The sequence below is a fragment of the Oncorhynchus keta genome, chromosome 14 (assembly GCF_023373465.1).
Source record: "Oncorhynchus keta strain PuntledgeMale-10-30-2019 chromosome 14, Oket_V2, whole genome shotgun sequence".
Taxonomy (NCBI): Eukaryota; Metazoa; Chordata; class Actinopteri; order Salmoniformes; family Salmonidae; genus Oncorhynchus; species Oncorhynchus keta.
Window position 1 is genome coordinate 21656495 of NC_068434.1, and position 17960 is coordinate 21674454.

The following is a 17960-nucleotide window of genomic DNA, read 5'->3' on the forward strand; positions in this document are numbered from 1 at the left end:
TAATCTGACTAACTAGTCAGCTAATGCTCTCTGAAATCCCCGATATATGCTGTAAGATTGGGAAGACAACCTGTCTGTCTCTAAAGAGTAGTTAGCTAAGAAAGCTAACGCGCCACACCTGCCAATCGTCATCCTTCAGGTTTGCGGTAGAGTCAATGGATGTCGACAGCAGCTTTCACCATGTGCAAACAGTTTGCACTGAACTGTTACATTCCTTTCCTTCTTTGAACACATTGTTATTTGAAACGCCATCCAAAAATGCACTGTGTGTGCACGCCATATCCTTTTCTTTTGTGACCATGTATGTTGCTCAGGCGGGAAGATCAAATTAACAGTTTTTCGCCGTTTAATCAAGACGGTTATCAGTAGCTAATATCTGCGGTTCATGACACTGCATTCCTCCATGACCGTGAGAATGTAGACCTACTGTTGAAATGTCGTTTTTCTCTCATGATTAACATTGTGTTACTGATTAGACTCCCGGGTCTGAACACATATTTTCGTAACCTTTTGCCTCTTTTTTTGAATACAGGTTTTTCCTCATTGAGATAAAAATCTATTTCTCAAAGGAGACCTGGTTCGATAGTTAATTAGGCTTATGTCTAAGGTGTCTTCTACTTTTCGGTCTTCCTCAAGAATGGCTTTATATTTAACTAGTCTCACGGGACCATCCTTCCAAAGCCGGTCATGCTACTTACTGTAGGCCTAATACACATATGTCTATCGAAATTCTAGTGAGCTGGATCTTAATTTGTGTTACACACCATGTCTGTGTTTTACAATGTTGTAAATGTAACTCATGACATGGTTCATTCTCGATGGGTTATTATCAAATTATAACTTTTCATAGATAGCATTATTTTTGTATTATTTTGTAGCCTAATTATTAACATGCAATGTTGCATAGAATGAAAAATATATACACAAACAAATTCAACAGACAATATGGATCCAGATAAAATGCTTTATTTTCACAAAGGACCAGTTATCCAACCAGGGTACAATGCCACTATATTCTTGGTGTGTGATATTGCACTATGGATCACCAAGTCTGCTGACGCTAGGCTAAATTATACAATGCTGCTTAACATGCGAACTGTGCTTATAGCTGTTAGCATGTAGTGAAAATACATCAGGACTGCCATTTCAAATAGTTGTCATGAAACATATTTGGCAAGAGCATTTGAGGCATTGGAGGGGAATGTTTCATGTACATTATTCTCCATTGGCACTCATGCACTACGGTAGACATTGTCTCCTGGTGAGATAAGAAAGAAAGTTAGTTGTCACTTCCACACAGGGCCAGTAAGATCTTCTCATAGTCTCCATTGGTGTCATCCTAAGGGGGTAAGAGAGAGCACAGAGTTACTCTACAAAATATAAATAATGTTTAGACACCATATTATAAACTGGGTGGTTCAATCCCTGCATGCTGATTGGCTGACGGCTGTGATATACCACAGGTATGACAAAATAGTTATTTTTACTGTCCTAATTACATTGGTAAAGAGTTTATAGCAATATGGCAGCTTCGGGGTTTGTGATATATGGCCAATATACCACGGCTAAGAGCTGTGTCCAGGCAATCCGCGTTGCGCGTAAGAACTGCCCTTAGCCATTGTATATTGGCCATATACCACACACCCTCAGGCCATATTGCTTAAATATAACATATTTTGACAATTATTTTCAGATTGCATATTTCTCCATTTCACACATGGTCAGTCTTCTATCCTATCTCAGATTGGACCCAGAAATCAGAATACGTCATACAATGTGATGTCATTAAAACTCTGATTAAGCCTAGTCCTGGGTTTAATCTCATTCTCAATGGAGGATCTGTTGAAAAAGCTTTAAGGTCTAGTACTATGCTTACTCTGGGTTTGTGAAAACAGTTCCTTGTCTTTTATTGCCACTTTGGCAGTGGAGATGTTTGCTCACCAGAATGTCCTGGTAGAGGGTTTTCCCAAATGTCTTCTTGTACTCCTGTTTGATCCGGGCCATGTCCACTTCAGAACGGCTCACCATGACACGGGTCAGAATCTTGGTCCTGGTTCCTTTACCCTGGGGTATGGCACAGGCACACAAACTGAAGATGTATAACCAGATGGTTCAAGGACCTTGCACTGAGATATATTTGTGCTGTCTTATATAGTATATGTGCATAAACGTTTTCTCTACTTCTTCTGTAAATTGTCAACTCTTAAAACTGAGACATATTCATTAGGTAAAAAATTGACAGAAACAGGTAGGGTAATACAGCTTGATGTGTCCAATAAAAAATGTTTGCTTTAAAAATAATGTTTGTTTGTCTAGTACATAAAACGCACTGTAAGTATGTTTAACAGTAAACAGACCTTCATGGCCAAGTTGAGTCTCTCAGCAAAGAAAGCAGGCTTGCTTCCAGCACATTTCACTGAAAGACAAGATATCAAAACCAGTCAGATGACATCATAGAGCAGCATAGACAAGAGGCAGCATTCCCCAAAGCTGTCGCAAAGGGTATCGGAATGGCCATGAGGTGACCAGTGCATTGCAGGAGTTGTGGTATAGTGAATTTGCCTTGGATAATGTGCCATCCCATCTATTTCTAAGTTATTATTTTAGTCTTGAGAGATAAAATGTTAATTTGCTCACAGCGTGGCCTTTTCTGCATGAGGAAAATGAAGGACATAGTGTAATGTTATAGGACTGATGCCCAGTGAAGCGTGTGATACAGCAGAAGACATGGATCGAGGGTGATGCACAGATTATATAAAATACATTGGAACATTATAGGCTTGGTCCTGGCAGTGACATCTCACCTACGGCAGTCAGACAGTTCTCAATGTCTCCCTTCAGTTCCAGGTCGATAGCCTTTGTCACATCCACCTTACTGTACTTGGAGTACTTCTCAAACACTGAGAGAGAGAGAAGGAAAAGAATGATGTACTTGAAACACTCACACAGTATCAAGTCATGTGTGGTTGCACATACAGTGCATGAAAAATGGAAAACCACACGCACATCTATATTCGAGTAGCATTTGTGGTGCGTTGACAAACATTTTGCCCGACTTCAGTGTCTAACTGATGACAAAAACAAAGAACACTAATGTAACAATGTAATTAACAGGTGGTGAGAAAATAAAGTGTTTGTGTACTTAAATAATAATTTGGTGGGTGCTTAGATTTGTCCTTTTTCGCACATGTACAAGTGAATATTAGATGCATGAGTGACTTGAAAATGTATTTTTTGCACATCCCAAATCTGAGACAACTTCTCTCTGTGTGTGTGTGGAGACGGGATTCAAGAAGTTGGGTTCCTTCTTCACAGTAGGGATGTTAGATTGTTATTATTTCTTCAGAAATGCCTTCGTAAACATTCATGTGCCTTAATAACAAATGTGTATATTTTCTGTAAAATATGACTACGTCTGAAACATGTTTAATTACAAGCCTAGTTTAGCCAAGGACAAAGCACTGAGCTACACTGGAGCTACGAATTCCAGTAGGCCTATCTAAAATGGATCTTTGTGGTTAACTTGTTTAAGCGAAAGATGGACAATTGAGCCCGCTCTGTGGTTGTCGCATTAATTATGAAAAGGTTTTAAAAAAAAAACTGAACACAGAATTCCAGCAGCCGAACAGTGCTACACTGGGGCGTCACAAAAGCAGTTGATTGTTTTTTACATTAGTGTCTAGTTTGAGAAACTTACGCCTCAAGTCCTCAACTGGCAGCTTCATGAAACAGTACCCGCAAAACACCATTCTCAACAGCAACAGTGAAGAAGGCACTCCGGGATGCTGGCCATCTAGGCATAGTTCCGCTGTCCAGTGTCTGTGTTCTTTTGCCAATCTTTTCTTTTTATTGGCCAGTCTGAGATATGGCTCTTTCTTTGGAACTCTGCCTAGAAGAACAGCATCCCGAGTCACCTCTTCGCGATTGACGTTGAGACCGGTGTTTTGCGGGTACTATTTAATGAAGCTGCCAGTTGAGGACTTGTGAGGCGTCAGTGTCTAGTTTGAGAAACACTAATGTACTTGGCCTCTTGCTCAATTGTGCACCGGGGCCTCCCACTCTTCCTATTCTGGTTAGAGCCAGTTTTCTCTGTTCTGTGAAGGGAGTAGTACATTGCATTGTACGAGATCTTCAGTTTCTTGGCAATTTCTCTTATGGAATAGCCTTCATTTCACAGAACAAGAATAGACTGACGAGTTTCAGAAGGTCTTTGTTTCTGGCCATTTTGAGCCTGTAATCAAACCCACATATGCTGATGCTCCAGATATTCAACTGTCCTAAATAAGGACAGTTTTATTGCTTCTTTATATCAGCACAACAGTTTCCAGCTGTGCGAACTTAATTGCAAAAGGGTTTTCGAATGATCAATTAGCCTTTTTAAATTATAAATTAAAATGCAAAGTTCAATTGGAACACAGGAGTGATGGTTGCTGATAATGGGCCTCTGTACTACTATGTAGCTATTCCTTAAAAAAATATATGTATAGTGGCCTCATCAAGGTCCTAAGTTTTCATAACTGTGACCTTAATTGCCTATCATCTGTAAACTGTTAGTGTCTTAACGACCATTACACAGCTGCATGGTTATTAATTGTTTATGGTTCATTGAACAAGCATGGGAAACAGTGTTTAAACCCTTTACAATATAAAGATCTGTGAAGTTATTTGGATTTTTACAAGGTGTGTGTGTGTGTGTGAAATATATATACAGCTGAAGTCGGAAGTTCACATACACTTATGTTGGATTCATTAAAACTTGTTTAACCACTCAACAAATGTATTATTAACTAACTATAGTTTTGGCAAGTTGGTTACGACATCTACTTTGTGCTTGACAAGTAATTCTTCCAATAATTGTTTATATAAAGATGATTTCACTGTATCACAATTCCAGTGGGTCAGAAGTGTACATACACTAAGTTGACTGTGCCTTTAAACTGCTTGGAAAATTCCAGAAAATGATATCATGGCTTTAGAAGCTTCTGATAGGCTAATTGACATCATTGGAGTCAATTGGAGGTGTACCTGTGGATGTATTTCAAGGCCTACATTCAAACGCAGTGCCTCTTTGCTTGACATCATGGGGAAATAAAAAGAAACTCAGCCAAGACCTCAGAAAATGATAGACCTCAACAAGTCTGGTTCATCCTTGGGATCAATTTCCAAATACCTGAAGGTACCTCATTCATCTGTACAAACAATAGTATGCAAGTATAAACATGGGACCACGCAGCAGTCATACCACTCAGGAAGGAGATGCGTTGTCTCCTAGAGATTAATGTATTTTGGTACGAAAAGTGCAAATTAGTCCCAAAACAACAGCAAAGGACCTTGTGAAGATGCTGGAGGAAACAGGTATAAAAGTATCTATATCCACAGTAAAACAAGTCCTATATCGACATAACCTGAAAGGACGCTCAGCAAGGAAGTAGCCACTGCTCCAAAACCACCATAAAGAAGCCAGACTACAGTTTGCAACTGTACATGGGGACAAAAATCATACTTTTTGGAGAAATGTCCTCTGGTCGGATGAAACAAAAATAGAACTGTTTGGCCATAATGGCCATTGTTATGTTTGGAGGAAAACGGGGAAGGCTTGCAAGCCAAAGAACACTATCCCAACCGTGAAGCACGGGGGTGGCAGCATCATGTGGGGGTGCTTTGCTGCAGGAGGGACTGGTGCACTTCACAAAATAGATGGCATCATGAGGAAGGAAATTTATATGAACATATTGAAGCAACATCTCAAGACATCAGTAAGGAAGTTAAAGCTTGGTCGCAAATAGGTCTTCCAAATGGACAATGACCCCAAGCATACTTACAAAGTTGTGGAAAAATGGCTTAAGGACAACAAAGTCAAGGTATTGGAGTGGCCGTCACAAAGCCCTGACCTCAATCCCATATAAAATGTGTGGGCAGAACTGAAAAGGTGTGTGTGAGCAAGGAGGCCTACAAACCTGACTCAGTTACACCAGCTGTCAGGAGGAACGGGCCAAAATTCACCCAACTTATTATAGGAGGCTTGTGGAAGGCTACCCAAAACATTTGACCCAAGTTAAACAATTTAAAGGCAATGCTACCAAATACTAATTGAGTGTCTGTAAACTTCTGACTAACTGGGAATGTGATGAAAAAAATAAAAGCTGAAATAAATTGCTCAACTATTATTCTGAGATTTCACAATCTTAAAATAAAGTGGTGATCCTAACTGACATAAGACAGGGAATTTGTACTAGGATTAAAATGTCAGGAATTGTGAAAAACTTGTTCAAATATATTTGGCTAAGGTGTATCTATACTACCAACTTCAACTGTATACATACAGAAAGTATTCACCCCCTTGGAATTGTTATTTTTTGTTGCCATACAACCTGGAATTAAAATAGTTTTTTTTGTGAGGGGGGGGGGGGTTGGTTTATATCATTTGATTTACACAACATATTGCGAAACAAGACTAAATTAATGAAAACTTGAGCGTGCATAACTAGTCACCCCCCAAAGTCAATACTTTGTAGAGCCACCTTTTGCAGTGATTACAACTGCAAGTCTCTTGGGATATTTCTCTATAAGCTTGGCACATCTAGCCACTGGGATTTTTGCCCATTCTTCAAGGCAAAACTGCTCCATCTCCTTCAAGTTGGATGGGTTCCTGCTGGTGTACAGCAATCTTTAAGTCATTCCACAGATTCTCAATTGGATTGAGGTCTGGGCTTTGACTAGGCCATTCCAAGACATTTAAATGTTTCCCCTTAAACCAATTGAGTGTTGCTTTAGCAGTACACGTAGGGCAATTGTCCTGCTGGAAGGTGAACCTCCATCCCAGTCTCAAATCTCTGGAAGAAGGAAAGAGGTTTGCCTCAAGAATTTACATGTATTTAGCGCCATCCATCATTCCTTCAATTCTGACCAGTTTCCCAGTCCCTGCCGACAAAAAACATTCCCACAGCATGATGCTGCCACCACTATGCTTCACTGTGGGGATGTTGTTCCTCGGGGTGATGAGGTGTTGAGTTTGTGCCAGACATAGCATTTTCCACAATGGCCAAAAAGCTCAATTTTAGTCTCATCTGACCAGAGTACCTTCTTCCATATGTTTGGGTGTCCCCCACATGCCTTTTGGGCGAACACCAAACGTGTTTGCTTATTTCTTTCTTTAAGCAATGGCTTTTTTCCTGGCCATTCTTCCGTTAAGCCCAGCTCTGTGGAGTGTACGGCTTAAAGTGGTCCTATGGACAGATACTCCAATCTCCGCTGTAGAGCTTTGAAGCTCTTTGTTGCCTCTCTGACTAATGCCCTCCTTGCCTGGTCCGTTAGTTTTGGTGGATGTTCCTCCCTTGGCAGGTTTGTTGTGGTGCCTAATTCTTTCCATTAAAAAAATAAATAATAATAATAATAATAATAATAATAAAATAAAAATAATTTAAAAAAATGGTGCTCCGTGGAATGTTCAAAATTTCAGATATTTTTTTTAGAACCCAACCCTGATCTGTACTTCTCCACAACTTTGTCCCAGATCTGTTTGGAGAGCTCCTTGGTCTTCATGGTGCCCCTTGCTTCGTGGTGTTGCAGACTCTGGGGCCTTTCAGAACAGGTGTTTATATACTGAGATCATGTGACACTTAAAGTCCACCTGTGTGCAATCTAATTTATTAAGTGACTTCTGAAGGTAATTGTTTGCACCAGATCTTATTTAGTGGCTTCATAGCAAAGGGGGTGAATACATATACATGCACCACTTTTACGTTTATATTTTTTTTGTTGAAACAAGTAATTTTTTTCATTTCACTTCACCAATGACTATTTTGTGTGTCCATTACATGAAATCCAAATAAAAATCCATTTAAAATTACAGGTTGTAATGCAAATCTCTTATCTTTATATTGTAATGAAAGTGTATATTATATATATCAACACATACACTTTCATTAGATATAAAGATAGAGGTTCAGTGCATTCGGAAAGTATTCCTACCCCTTGACTTTTTCATTGTTACATTACAGCCTAAAAATCCAACTTCAGAATTATCACATTTACATAAGTATTCAGACCCTTCACTCTGTACTTTGTCATCTTCTTGGGTATGACGCTACAAGCTTGGCACATCTGTATTCTGGGGGTTTCTCCCATTCTTCTCTGCAGATCCTCTCAAGTTGTCAGGTTGGATGTGGCGCTGCACAGTTACTTTCAGGTCTCTCCAGAGATGTTTGATCGGATTCAATTCCGGGCTCTGGCTGGGCCACTCAAGGACATTCAGAGACTTGTCGTGAAGCCACTCCTGCATTGTCTTGGTGGTGTGCTTAAGGTTGTTGGCCTGCTGGAAGGTGAACCTTCGCCCCAGTCTGAGGTCCTGTGTGCTCGAGAGCAAGTTTTCGTCAACGATCTCTCTATACCTTGCTCCTTTCATGTTTCCCTCGATCCTGACTAGTCTTCTAGTCCCTGCTGCTGAAAAACATCCCCACAGCATGAAGCTGCCAACACTATGCTTCACCGTAGGGACGGTGCCAGGTTTACTCCAGACGTGACGCTTGGCATTCAGGCCAAAGAGTTCAAAGTTTCTCATGATCTGAAAGTCTTCAGGTGCCATTTGGCAAACTACAAGCTCACTGACATGTGCCTTTTACTGAGGAGTAGCTTTCGTCTGGCCACTATCATAAAGGCTTGATTGGTGGAGTGCTGCAGAGATGGTTCTCCCATCTCCACAGAGGAACTCTGGAGCTCTGTCAGAGTGACCACCGTGTTCTTGGTCAACTCCCTGACCAAGGCCCTTCTCCCCCGATTGCTCAGTTTGGCCAGCTCTAGGAAAAGTCTTGTTGGTTCCAAACTTTTTCCACTTAAGAATGAAGGCCACTCTTGGGAACCTTCAACCCTACAGAAATGCTTTGGTACCCGTCCCCAGATCTGTGCCTCGACACAAGCCTGTCTCAGAGCTCTACAGACAATTCCTTCCATGGCTTGGTTTTTGCTCTGAAATTCACTGTCAAATGTGGGACCTTAAATAGACTGGTTGTGTGCCTTTCCAAATTATGTCCAATTAATTTACCACTGGTGGACTCCAATCAAGTTGTAGAAACAGCTCAAGGATGATCAATGGGAACAAGATGCACCGGAGCTCAATTTCAAGTACTTATGTAAATAAGGTACTTCTGTTTTGTAATTTTTAATACATTTGCAAAATTGTCTTAAAACCGGTTTTCACTTTGTCATTATGGGGTATTGTGTGTAGATTGATGAGCTAAAATGTTTGAACTAATTTGAGTAAGGCAGTAACGTAACAAAATTCCAGAAAAAGTCAAGGGGTCTGAATACTTTCTGAATGCACTGTATATATGGAAAAGTAAATAACGACATCTTTCGGTCGACAAAGATTTTCTTGTTGTTGGGGACACCCCTAGTGGTTTTAAAAGTTGATCAAATTTCAAAGCAGCATAACTTTCCATGTTTCGATTAGACTTAAGCTCACAGAGCTGTGCCGTCACATATTCACCTTGGCGGAGTTGAGAAGCACTTCTGGTGGTCAGAATGTCTATGAAGACAGAGCAGTCTGTTCCCTTCCTCTTCTCTCCAGCCTCATACAGGGCCTATGGACCGATAGAGTAGGCACAGGCATCACATACAGGAATCGGATTACACATTGACTTCTTAAATTCTCTCATATACAGACAAACACAGTCCCTCTCTCTTTTCTCCATACCCTGGCATCACTGTCAGCAAGTTCCTGGTTCACCATGGTGTCCTCATTCCTAGTAGCCTACAGTATGTGAAGGTGGGGAGGAGGGTGGGTTTATTGTTCCAAACTATTCATCCGAAGTGAAACAATAACACACACCACACACACCACACACACACACACCTTGCAGAGCGAGAGCAGAGCATTCCTGAAGTCTCCACCTGTGTCAGACTTGATGTCATTCTCCAGCTCCTTTTTGTATTCTATCAAGAAAAAAGCCATGATTATTGACTTGTAACTATCACATCCAGGACATTTACATATTGCAGACATAAACATATTACACACCTTCCTTATAGACCTTCTTTATCTCTTTGATCTCTTTATTGGTCCTGGAGGCCAGAATCTCAACCAGAGTATCCTCATCTGTGCCCAATCCCTGAGAGAAATAGGTGAGAGGGTCAAAGGGTCAACAAGGACAAAAGGGTCACATCAGTCATAAAGCTGAGACAAACGAGCCCAGGATTGGATGACACAAACACAAAGAGCAGGGCCATGTTAATTATGCCTCAAACGGAACAAAACAGGGGGGTATTGCACTTACAAGTCTATCACTATACCACCAGACACCACACTGCTAGCATATAATGTTCTAAAAACAAAATGTTTCCTAGAGCTTGGTGAGAGCATGGTTGTCCTATGGTTATTTTGCATATAACCTTCCGGGAATGGTGCAGGATAGTTGCTTGGCTTCATTCTCAGCACATTTAAGGAACTTGACAAAAAAAAAAAAAAAAAGTGATACACACACACACACACACACACACACACACACACACACACACACACACACACACACACACACACACACACACACACACACACACACACACACACACACACACACACACACACACACACACACACACACACACACATATTATATGAATTATTATTCATTACCTTAACATTTACTAAAACGACAAGAAAACATTAGAAATGTTCAAAGAACGTTATAGAGCTAATTTAGGCCAAATGGAGAACTGCAAAAGTGTTGCTACTGCTCTCAACAAATTTGCTGCCCTGAATTTAGCAGACGCTATCGACAAAGATCAGTGGGAAAAAGTTGTGACTAACTACTTTTTGCACACAGTCCGTGTGAACCGGAGTGACTTGAGAACAGGACAAACAAGTGTTCATCCATGTATACGGGTAAGAGTCTAGCTTCTTTTTCAGGTATTATACGTTTCTAATTTAGTCAGAAATTAGTTGTTTTCATTTTAAGTTAAAGCGTACTGTTAGTTAGCTTGCGAAAGATAGCTAGCTAGCTAGCTTGCTAAAGATAGCTAGCTTGCCAGCCAGCAAACTAACGTTAGGTGGATGATCTGCAATCCATTTCCATTGCTAGTTATAGTCTAATGTTAGCTAGCTAACATTGAACCTAGTTGGTTCGCTTTAGCTACCCGAATATTCAAACTACCGCATTTCATGCATGGTGGCTTGCTACAACAATCCATTTGTACTGCAGTTATGGGTTGGGATTATGGTTTACTGTTCAGCTACCTACCGGTCTAAACAGAAGACTCCACTTCGCCAGACGATGACATAACCCATCAAGTTAGCCAGCTGTGTCTGGGGGTGATTATGGTGATCTATTGTATTTCATGAACATGTGTGACCCATCCACTTAGTTTGATGTGGCTGGGTTGGTGGTTATAGCATTTCTTTCACATGAACCATCAATTTAGACAATATTTGTATAACCATTTCACCATTCCGTTTCCACCTTTATCCTGTACACGTGACAAATACATTTTGATTTAATATACTGTGTATTTACCAGAAACGGCAATATGAAGAACAGGACCTGCAAAGTCAGATTAGGATATAGGCCAAGGACTAAAGTGTATTTTTACTACTATTGTTGATACTACTTTCAGCACTTTTAGTCTTGAACTCTTTGGATGTTTACTTTCTTACTCACTCTGTTTAGCACATGGCGTCATGTGAATCCTTAAAGAGATGGGTGGGGCTTAAGAGGGTGTGATGCTGAATGGGTATAGACAAAGAAGAGCTCTAGTAGGTGTACCAAAACAATCAAGGACAATTTTCTCAAAGCGGAAATACTTTCCAATTGTTCCTTAATTGCAGTGTATGATATACCACTGTAGCTCTGAGTCTGTACTTTTATCCAATGTAAAAAACACAATTTAAAATGTTGACACAAGACTGAATTGAGGTGGTGGGTCACAAATATATTTTCCATAACCATTCATATTTTCAGCCGTTTGAAATATAACGGTAAGCATAGAGAAAGTGCACATAGAACAGATGTAGTGCTTCTTAGAGACTTGCTTTCAATGAGAAAGAAATGTGAGATATATATATATATATATATCTGTCAATGTGAATTTGGTCGGGTCACCCAAAAAGTTAGTTACACAATGGAACTTTAAATGGATTAATTGGCCACACCTGATCTTAATGAGCACTTATTTTCCTTTGAAATGGTGTTTGTTTGAATAGACTAAAATGAACCGCTTTGTACATGTTAAAAAGATATGGTAATTAACTAATTCTATGGATAGAGAACAGAAGATTATAGGTTCGAATCGGACTGACTCCATGCCACAATTAAAAAATAAGTGTTTGCATGATTAATAATGCCGTAGCAAATTAAGTTCCATATGTCCTGTGATTGGAGTTAACGCAAACTAAGTTAGCCGTGTTATTATACTGAACAAAAATACAACACAATTTCAACAATTTTACAGAGTTACAGTTCATAAGGAAATCAATCAAATTAAACAAATTCATTAGGGCCTAATCTATGAATTTCTCTAGACTGGGAATACAGATATGTAGTTGTTGGTCACAGATACCTTAAAAAAAAGGTAAGGGCGTGAATCAGAAAACCAGTCTGTATCTGTTGTGTCCACTATTTGCCTCATGCAGCACAACATCTACTTCACAGAGTTGATCAGGCTGTTGATTGTGACCTGTGGAATGTTGTCCCAGTCCTCTTCAATGGCGGTTCAGAGTTGCTGGATATTGGCGGGAACTGGAACATGCTATCATACAAGTCAATCCAGAGTATCGCAAATTTGCTCAATGGTCTGGTGTCTGGTGAGTATGCAGGCCATGGATGAACTGGGACATTTTCAGCTTCCAGGAATTGTGTACAGATCCTTGCGACATGGGGCTGTGCATTATCATGTTGAAACATTGATGAGGATGAATGGCACAACAATGGGCTTCAGGATCTCGTCATTTTAACTCTGTGCATTCAAATGACCATTGATAAAAATTCAATTGTGTTCGTTGTCCGTCGCTTACACCTGCCCATACCATAACCCCACCATAGGGCACTCTGTTCACAACATTGACATCAACAAAACGCTCACTCACACGTCTGTCATCTGCCCGGTACAGTTTAAACCTGGATTAATCCGTGAAGAGCACACTTCAGCGTGCCAGGGGCCATCGAAGGTGAGCATTTTCCCCCTGAAGTCAGTTACGACACCGAACTGCAGTCAGGCCAAGACAATGGTGAGGACGATGAGCACACCGATGAGCTTCCCTGAGACGGTTTCTGAATGTTTGTGCAGGAATTCCTCGGTTGTGCAAACCCAGAGTTTCATCAGCTGTCTGGGTGGCTGGTCTCAGACAATCCCGCAGATGAAGAAGCCTGATGGAGGTTGTGGGCTGGCATGGTTACACATGGTCTGCGGTTGCGAGGCCAGTTGAAAAATCTGCCAAATTCTTCAAGACAACGTTGGAGGCGGCTTATGGTAGAGAAATTAACATTAAATTCTCTGGCAACAGCTCTGGTGGGCATTCTTGCAATCAGAATACCAACTGCATGCTCCCTCAAAACTTGAGACCTGTGGCATTGTGTTGTGTGACAAAAAGGCACATTTTAGAGTGGCCTTTTCTTGTCCCCAGCACAAGGTGCACCTGTGTAATGATACTGCGGTTTAATCAGTTTATTGATGTGCCACACCTGTCAGGTGGATTACCTAGGCAAAGGAGAAATGCTCACTAACAGGGAAGTAAACAAATTTGTTCCAAAAATCTGAAATAAATAACCTGGGGGGGGGAGGCTTCAGCTCAATGAAACAGAGACCAACACTTTACATGTTGCATTTATATTTCTGTTCAGTATAACAAAAAGTTTAATTGAAACATTTTCACAGAACATTATTAAATTACCTTTAAATAACCGATAATTTCCTTTCTTAGAACATTAATAAAACCTCCCAGGAAAACTTTAAAGGGACAATAGGAACCTCCCTGCAACCATTTTACCAGTCAGGAAACGTATGGCTTAGTTACCAGAACCAATGGGAAACCAAAAACATACGTTCCCACAACTTCCTAGAAACCAAATGTGCTAGCTGGGATCACACACACTGCACATTCACAGACTTGTGTATCATGAAACCAAAAGTATAGTAGGTACTCATCACCCCTTTTCTTACCGTCTCCTCACATATTAAAACAGCTCCACCCATTGTATAAAGAAGACAGAAAGTCCCACACATTTTAAAAGTCCCACCGTTATTACACAACACTATAATAAAGCAGAATCACTATGGGTAGGGTGTTAGGAAGTGGGTGGGTCTGACTAAACAGCAGAACAAGAATACAGGATGATGTCATCCCAGCGTCCTCTTTAGAAGGTAATCATTACTCTATAATTATTTGTATTATATCTGTTACCGTCTCTAGGCCACCCGAACGGAGGGAAAGATACACATTTGTTTGTATTCTAAGTAGTATTGTATATTCTTAGTAGAAGTGAGTGACTGAGTGAGTGACTGAGTGAATGTGTACCTTCATGGCCAGTTTGAGCTGTTGGGCATCATATTGGGCTGGCGTTTTGAGTAGTGCCAGAACCACATCCTCCAGCTCTCCATTTAGGGCCGACTTCAGGGCAGTGTCCAGAGGCTGCAGATAGAGGTTTGATACACACTTCCACAGTCATACACAAGTGTGTGTTTAAACTTTCCAGGTGCACCAGGTGGCTGGAATTTGCACGTTTTGCATCGTTCCATTGATCCTGAAGTGCGAATTCCACCCACGAGCCGCTATCCGCACATTCTAAACCAAACGCACCTAGTAGGTGTCCCGTCTTACCTTGCCACTAGCCTTTTGGTAGCTAGCTTTGATCTGCTGTCTCTGGGCATTGCTCCTCTTCACCAGCACATCAATGATGGTGTTCTCATCTACACCTACATCACAGAGACGAGATGGAAGGACTTGTTCAATAGATGGGTTGGCTGACAACGTCACTAAAATGATGAGCATGCGTCGGTGTGGCCAGAAGGTGTGCGTTATGATTCTGAACGGTCAGATAGCTAGCAACAAATGACAAAAAGTTGTCATGTAGGGAATCGTGGGTGTCGTTTCATCTCGTTTAATATTTTTATTGATACCATGTCTTGTTTTGACTAATGTCCTGTCTATGCTAATATGGCAAAAAAAATTCTAGATACCTAACCAACAACTTCAGACGAAGTATAGCCAATCCCATCTGTTTTGCCAAATAGTTGAAAACTTGTCGGTTTTGTTGCTAAACAGCCAACCCGTCTCTAGGAAACACCATTGCCTAGCCTAATCCATGAGCCCTTATCCATTTTTTAAACTAACACAAAAAAATCTGTGTGGCCCCAGGCATACGGTGAGAAATCTTTGACTACTCCCCTGCAAAAGACAATAGAAACATGTACACACATGCTCACATTCCCTCTCAGAATGTCCCCCTATGCTGCGTCATGTTACACACGGAGTGAGTTCTATTCACCTAAGCTTCTGTGCTATGAAACACATTCAAACATTATTGGTGTGTGTGTGTGTGTGTATGTGTGTGTGTGTGACAACCTCACCTTTGGCCTTGATGGCCTTATCCAAGATGCCTGCATCCCCATCGGCACTGAAATGCGGGTATGGAATCACAGTGCCCTGATTGAGTAAGGTCTGAGACAGAGAACAATTTCACTTAGCTGCCATGCAGTGAATCAATGGATACCTTTACAAAAATGTAGAGAATAATTAAGAAGCAAAGGGAGAAACATTCCATTCAAGGAATAGGGATTGAGTGGGAAAGGGAAGGAATTGTGCATTTTTGGTTTCTAATGGTTCTGAACCAAAGGGCTCCACCTACTAAATTCCTTCTATGAATCACAAGATAAGTATGGTCAACCATCTCGCCTCCCATGACTCGGTCTCAGACTGACCCTCTTTCTTTACCCTCAACATCCATCACTTTTGCTCTCACTCTGTCCTCCCCCGTCCCCTCCTCTCTATCTGGCTAGAAATGTACAAACACAGCCTGGTAAATATTTGCAGATTCAAGGCTATTCCCCAAGCAAGTGGAACAGAACCCTACCATGTCATCAGGCATGCCCAGATAGACGGTCTGCTCCAGGAAGGCTGCAATGAAGGACATGGTGGAACAGGTCTGCAGAGAGAAACAGGGGGATTCAGTAATAACCACAGTACCATATTAATAATATCCTCTATATTGACACCAAAGTCTATTGCATTTCTAAAATAATTATAGTTTAAAAGCTAATTCTTTGATGCCAGAATATGCTACAGTACCAGACCATGTATATATTTTGTCAAACTGTATTTCATGGACTCATCCCCAACACGAAAGTAAACAATGTCTCTGCCTATGATAGGCTGCCGCTTATATCGGCCAATCATCATTCCATAGAATACAATTATATGCCTACAACAACTGGATAGAAATGTGTTTATGAGGCTGTACAGCTTATGTATGTCACTGCAGAACAAACTGCCCCCATCTATCGCACAATGTTCGCACAAAAACCTGGTGATGACCCGCGCCTAACTGGAATCATGTAGAACTCACTCAAAACTTTAACAGTTTCGTCACTTTTACTCGGTTAGTTCACAATACTTTTCAAGACATAACATTATCTGCTCACTCATGTAAATGCAACCGTTACAGAAAATAAGGAATCAAAATCATTCTGAAATGTTACTACTACGCCACAGCCACACTGGCTACCATATCGGAGCGACAAAGAAACAGGGAAGTTAGTTTCCCCATCTAAACACGTTTAACGTCCCGAAAAAGGAGAGTTCCCAAATGCAAAATGTAATGGTTCATGACAACAACAAATTATTGCTATCTATGATTGGAAGTCGAGGTGCTCAATTTCCTGCAGAAGGTATATTGAATCAAAAATTGGATATCTTACCAGCTGGCCACAGGTAGTGACTGTGAAACTTTCTCAGACTGAGATTGCAGGGGGGTTGGGAATTTGCACAACCATGTATATATATATATACACGAAAAACCCCACCTACGGTAGCAACGGTGCAACCCACACTCGCAATACGTACCATTGGACAGGCACTTCTGGTTGCAAGACTGCGTAAACGTTTCCATGCAGCGCAATAAAGTCGTCAGTAAATTAATAGCAGCCATGTCGAAAAAACTGATAGTCCTGACACAATTTGGTTAAATGAAAACAGATGTGGATTGTTCAGTAAAGTTCCTTCTTGTGTCGATGTGAACAAATTCAATATTTAATGTAGACACTATACATTGAAGTAAAATGTGATTTCTTAGCCTATGGAAGTTGTGCTTCGATCTGGGGTTACAATTACCGGTAAGCCAAAAGGTGTTCCCTTGATTTTTAAATGAATGATATTTAGCCATTGAGTCTTGAAGAATATAACCTATAAATACTTCATGACCTGCGTTACCCATCAGAGCTCAATATATGAACTTGTTTTACTACATTGTTTGTAATATTTGTTATTTATTGTAAACAAACACTGTAAATCAGGGTCCCCAACTGGTGGCCGGGTGGTTATGAGCAAACATAATAGAGTGTAAAAACAGCAGGAAATAAAGCTCCAAGTGACTCTTATTTAAGAAATCTGTTCCCGAGTATTCCCACGCATAATAGAGAGACACGTGAACAAATATAAGCAAGGTTTGAAATGATTCAGTTTTTGTCAAACATTATCTGTTTGGACTTCTTGTGGTAAATTTGCAGTCTACGTTCCGGCCCCCCGACCATCCGCTCAAGAAAAAAAACAGCCATGGTTTAATCTAGTTGATGATCCATGCTTTAAAACATGATTAAACTATCAATTTTATCTAATGTATAATCTCATGTATAATCCTCCTTTGAGGCTGGCGGTAAAGAGTGCCTCAAGGGTGTGGTTTACTAGCTACCTCCTGTGGTTATTAAGGCCACAAGTCTGAGAGCTGATGCTACCTGTAAGTTGCCTGCCAAGCTTGTGC

At 40.7% G+C, this 17960-nt stretch overlaps 1 protein-coding gene across 1 annotated transcript; it reads right to left on the reverse strand.

Annotated features, from left to right (window-relative positions):
* Positions 1-950: 950 nt before the first annotated feature.
* Positions 951-17052, reverse strand: LOC118392975 (annexin A1-like). The gene is made up of 13 exons (XM_052461294.1): positions 16903-17052; positions 16059-16130; positions 15556-15646; positions 14807-14901; positions 14504-14617; positions 10016-10106; positions 9851-9930; positions 9692-9748; positions 9485-9578; positions 2805-2900; positions 2358-2416; positions 1942-2064; positions 951-1339 (listed from the first exon to the last, which is right to left on the reverse strand). The coding sequence occupies exons 2-13, from the start codon at positions 16116-16118 to the stop codon at positions 1280-1282; spliced, it is 1020 nt and encodes a 339-aa protein (XP_052317254.1). The 5' UTR covers positions 16119-16130; positions 16903-17052; the 3' UTR covers positions 951-1279.
* Positions 17053-17960: the final 908 nt, after the last annotated feature.

Bases quoted from the DNA above. Each gene is read 5' to 3' on its own strand.
- LOC118392975 (XM_052461294.1), bottom strand. From the start codon at position 16,118: ATGTCCTTCATTGCAGCCTTCCTGGAGCAGACCGTCTATCTGGGCATG. The intron at 2,901-9,484 runs GTGAATATGTGA...TCTCTCTCTCAG, and splicing joins TGCTTCTCAACTCCGCCAAG to TGTTTGAGAAGTACTCCAAG. The intron at 1,340-1,941 runs GTGAGCAAACAT...TTACCCCCTTAG, and splicing joins CCCTCTACCAGGACATTCTG to GATGACACCAATGGAGACTA.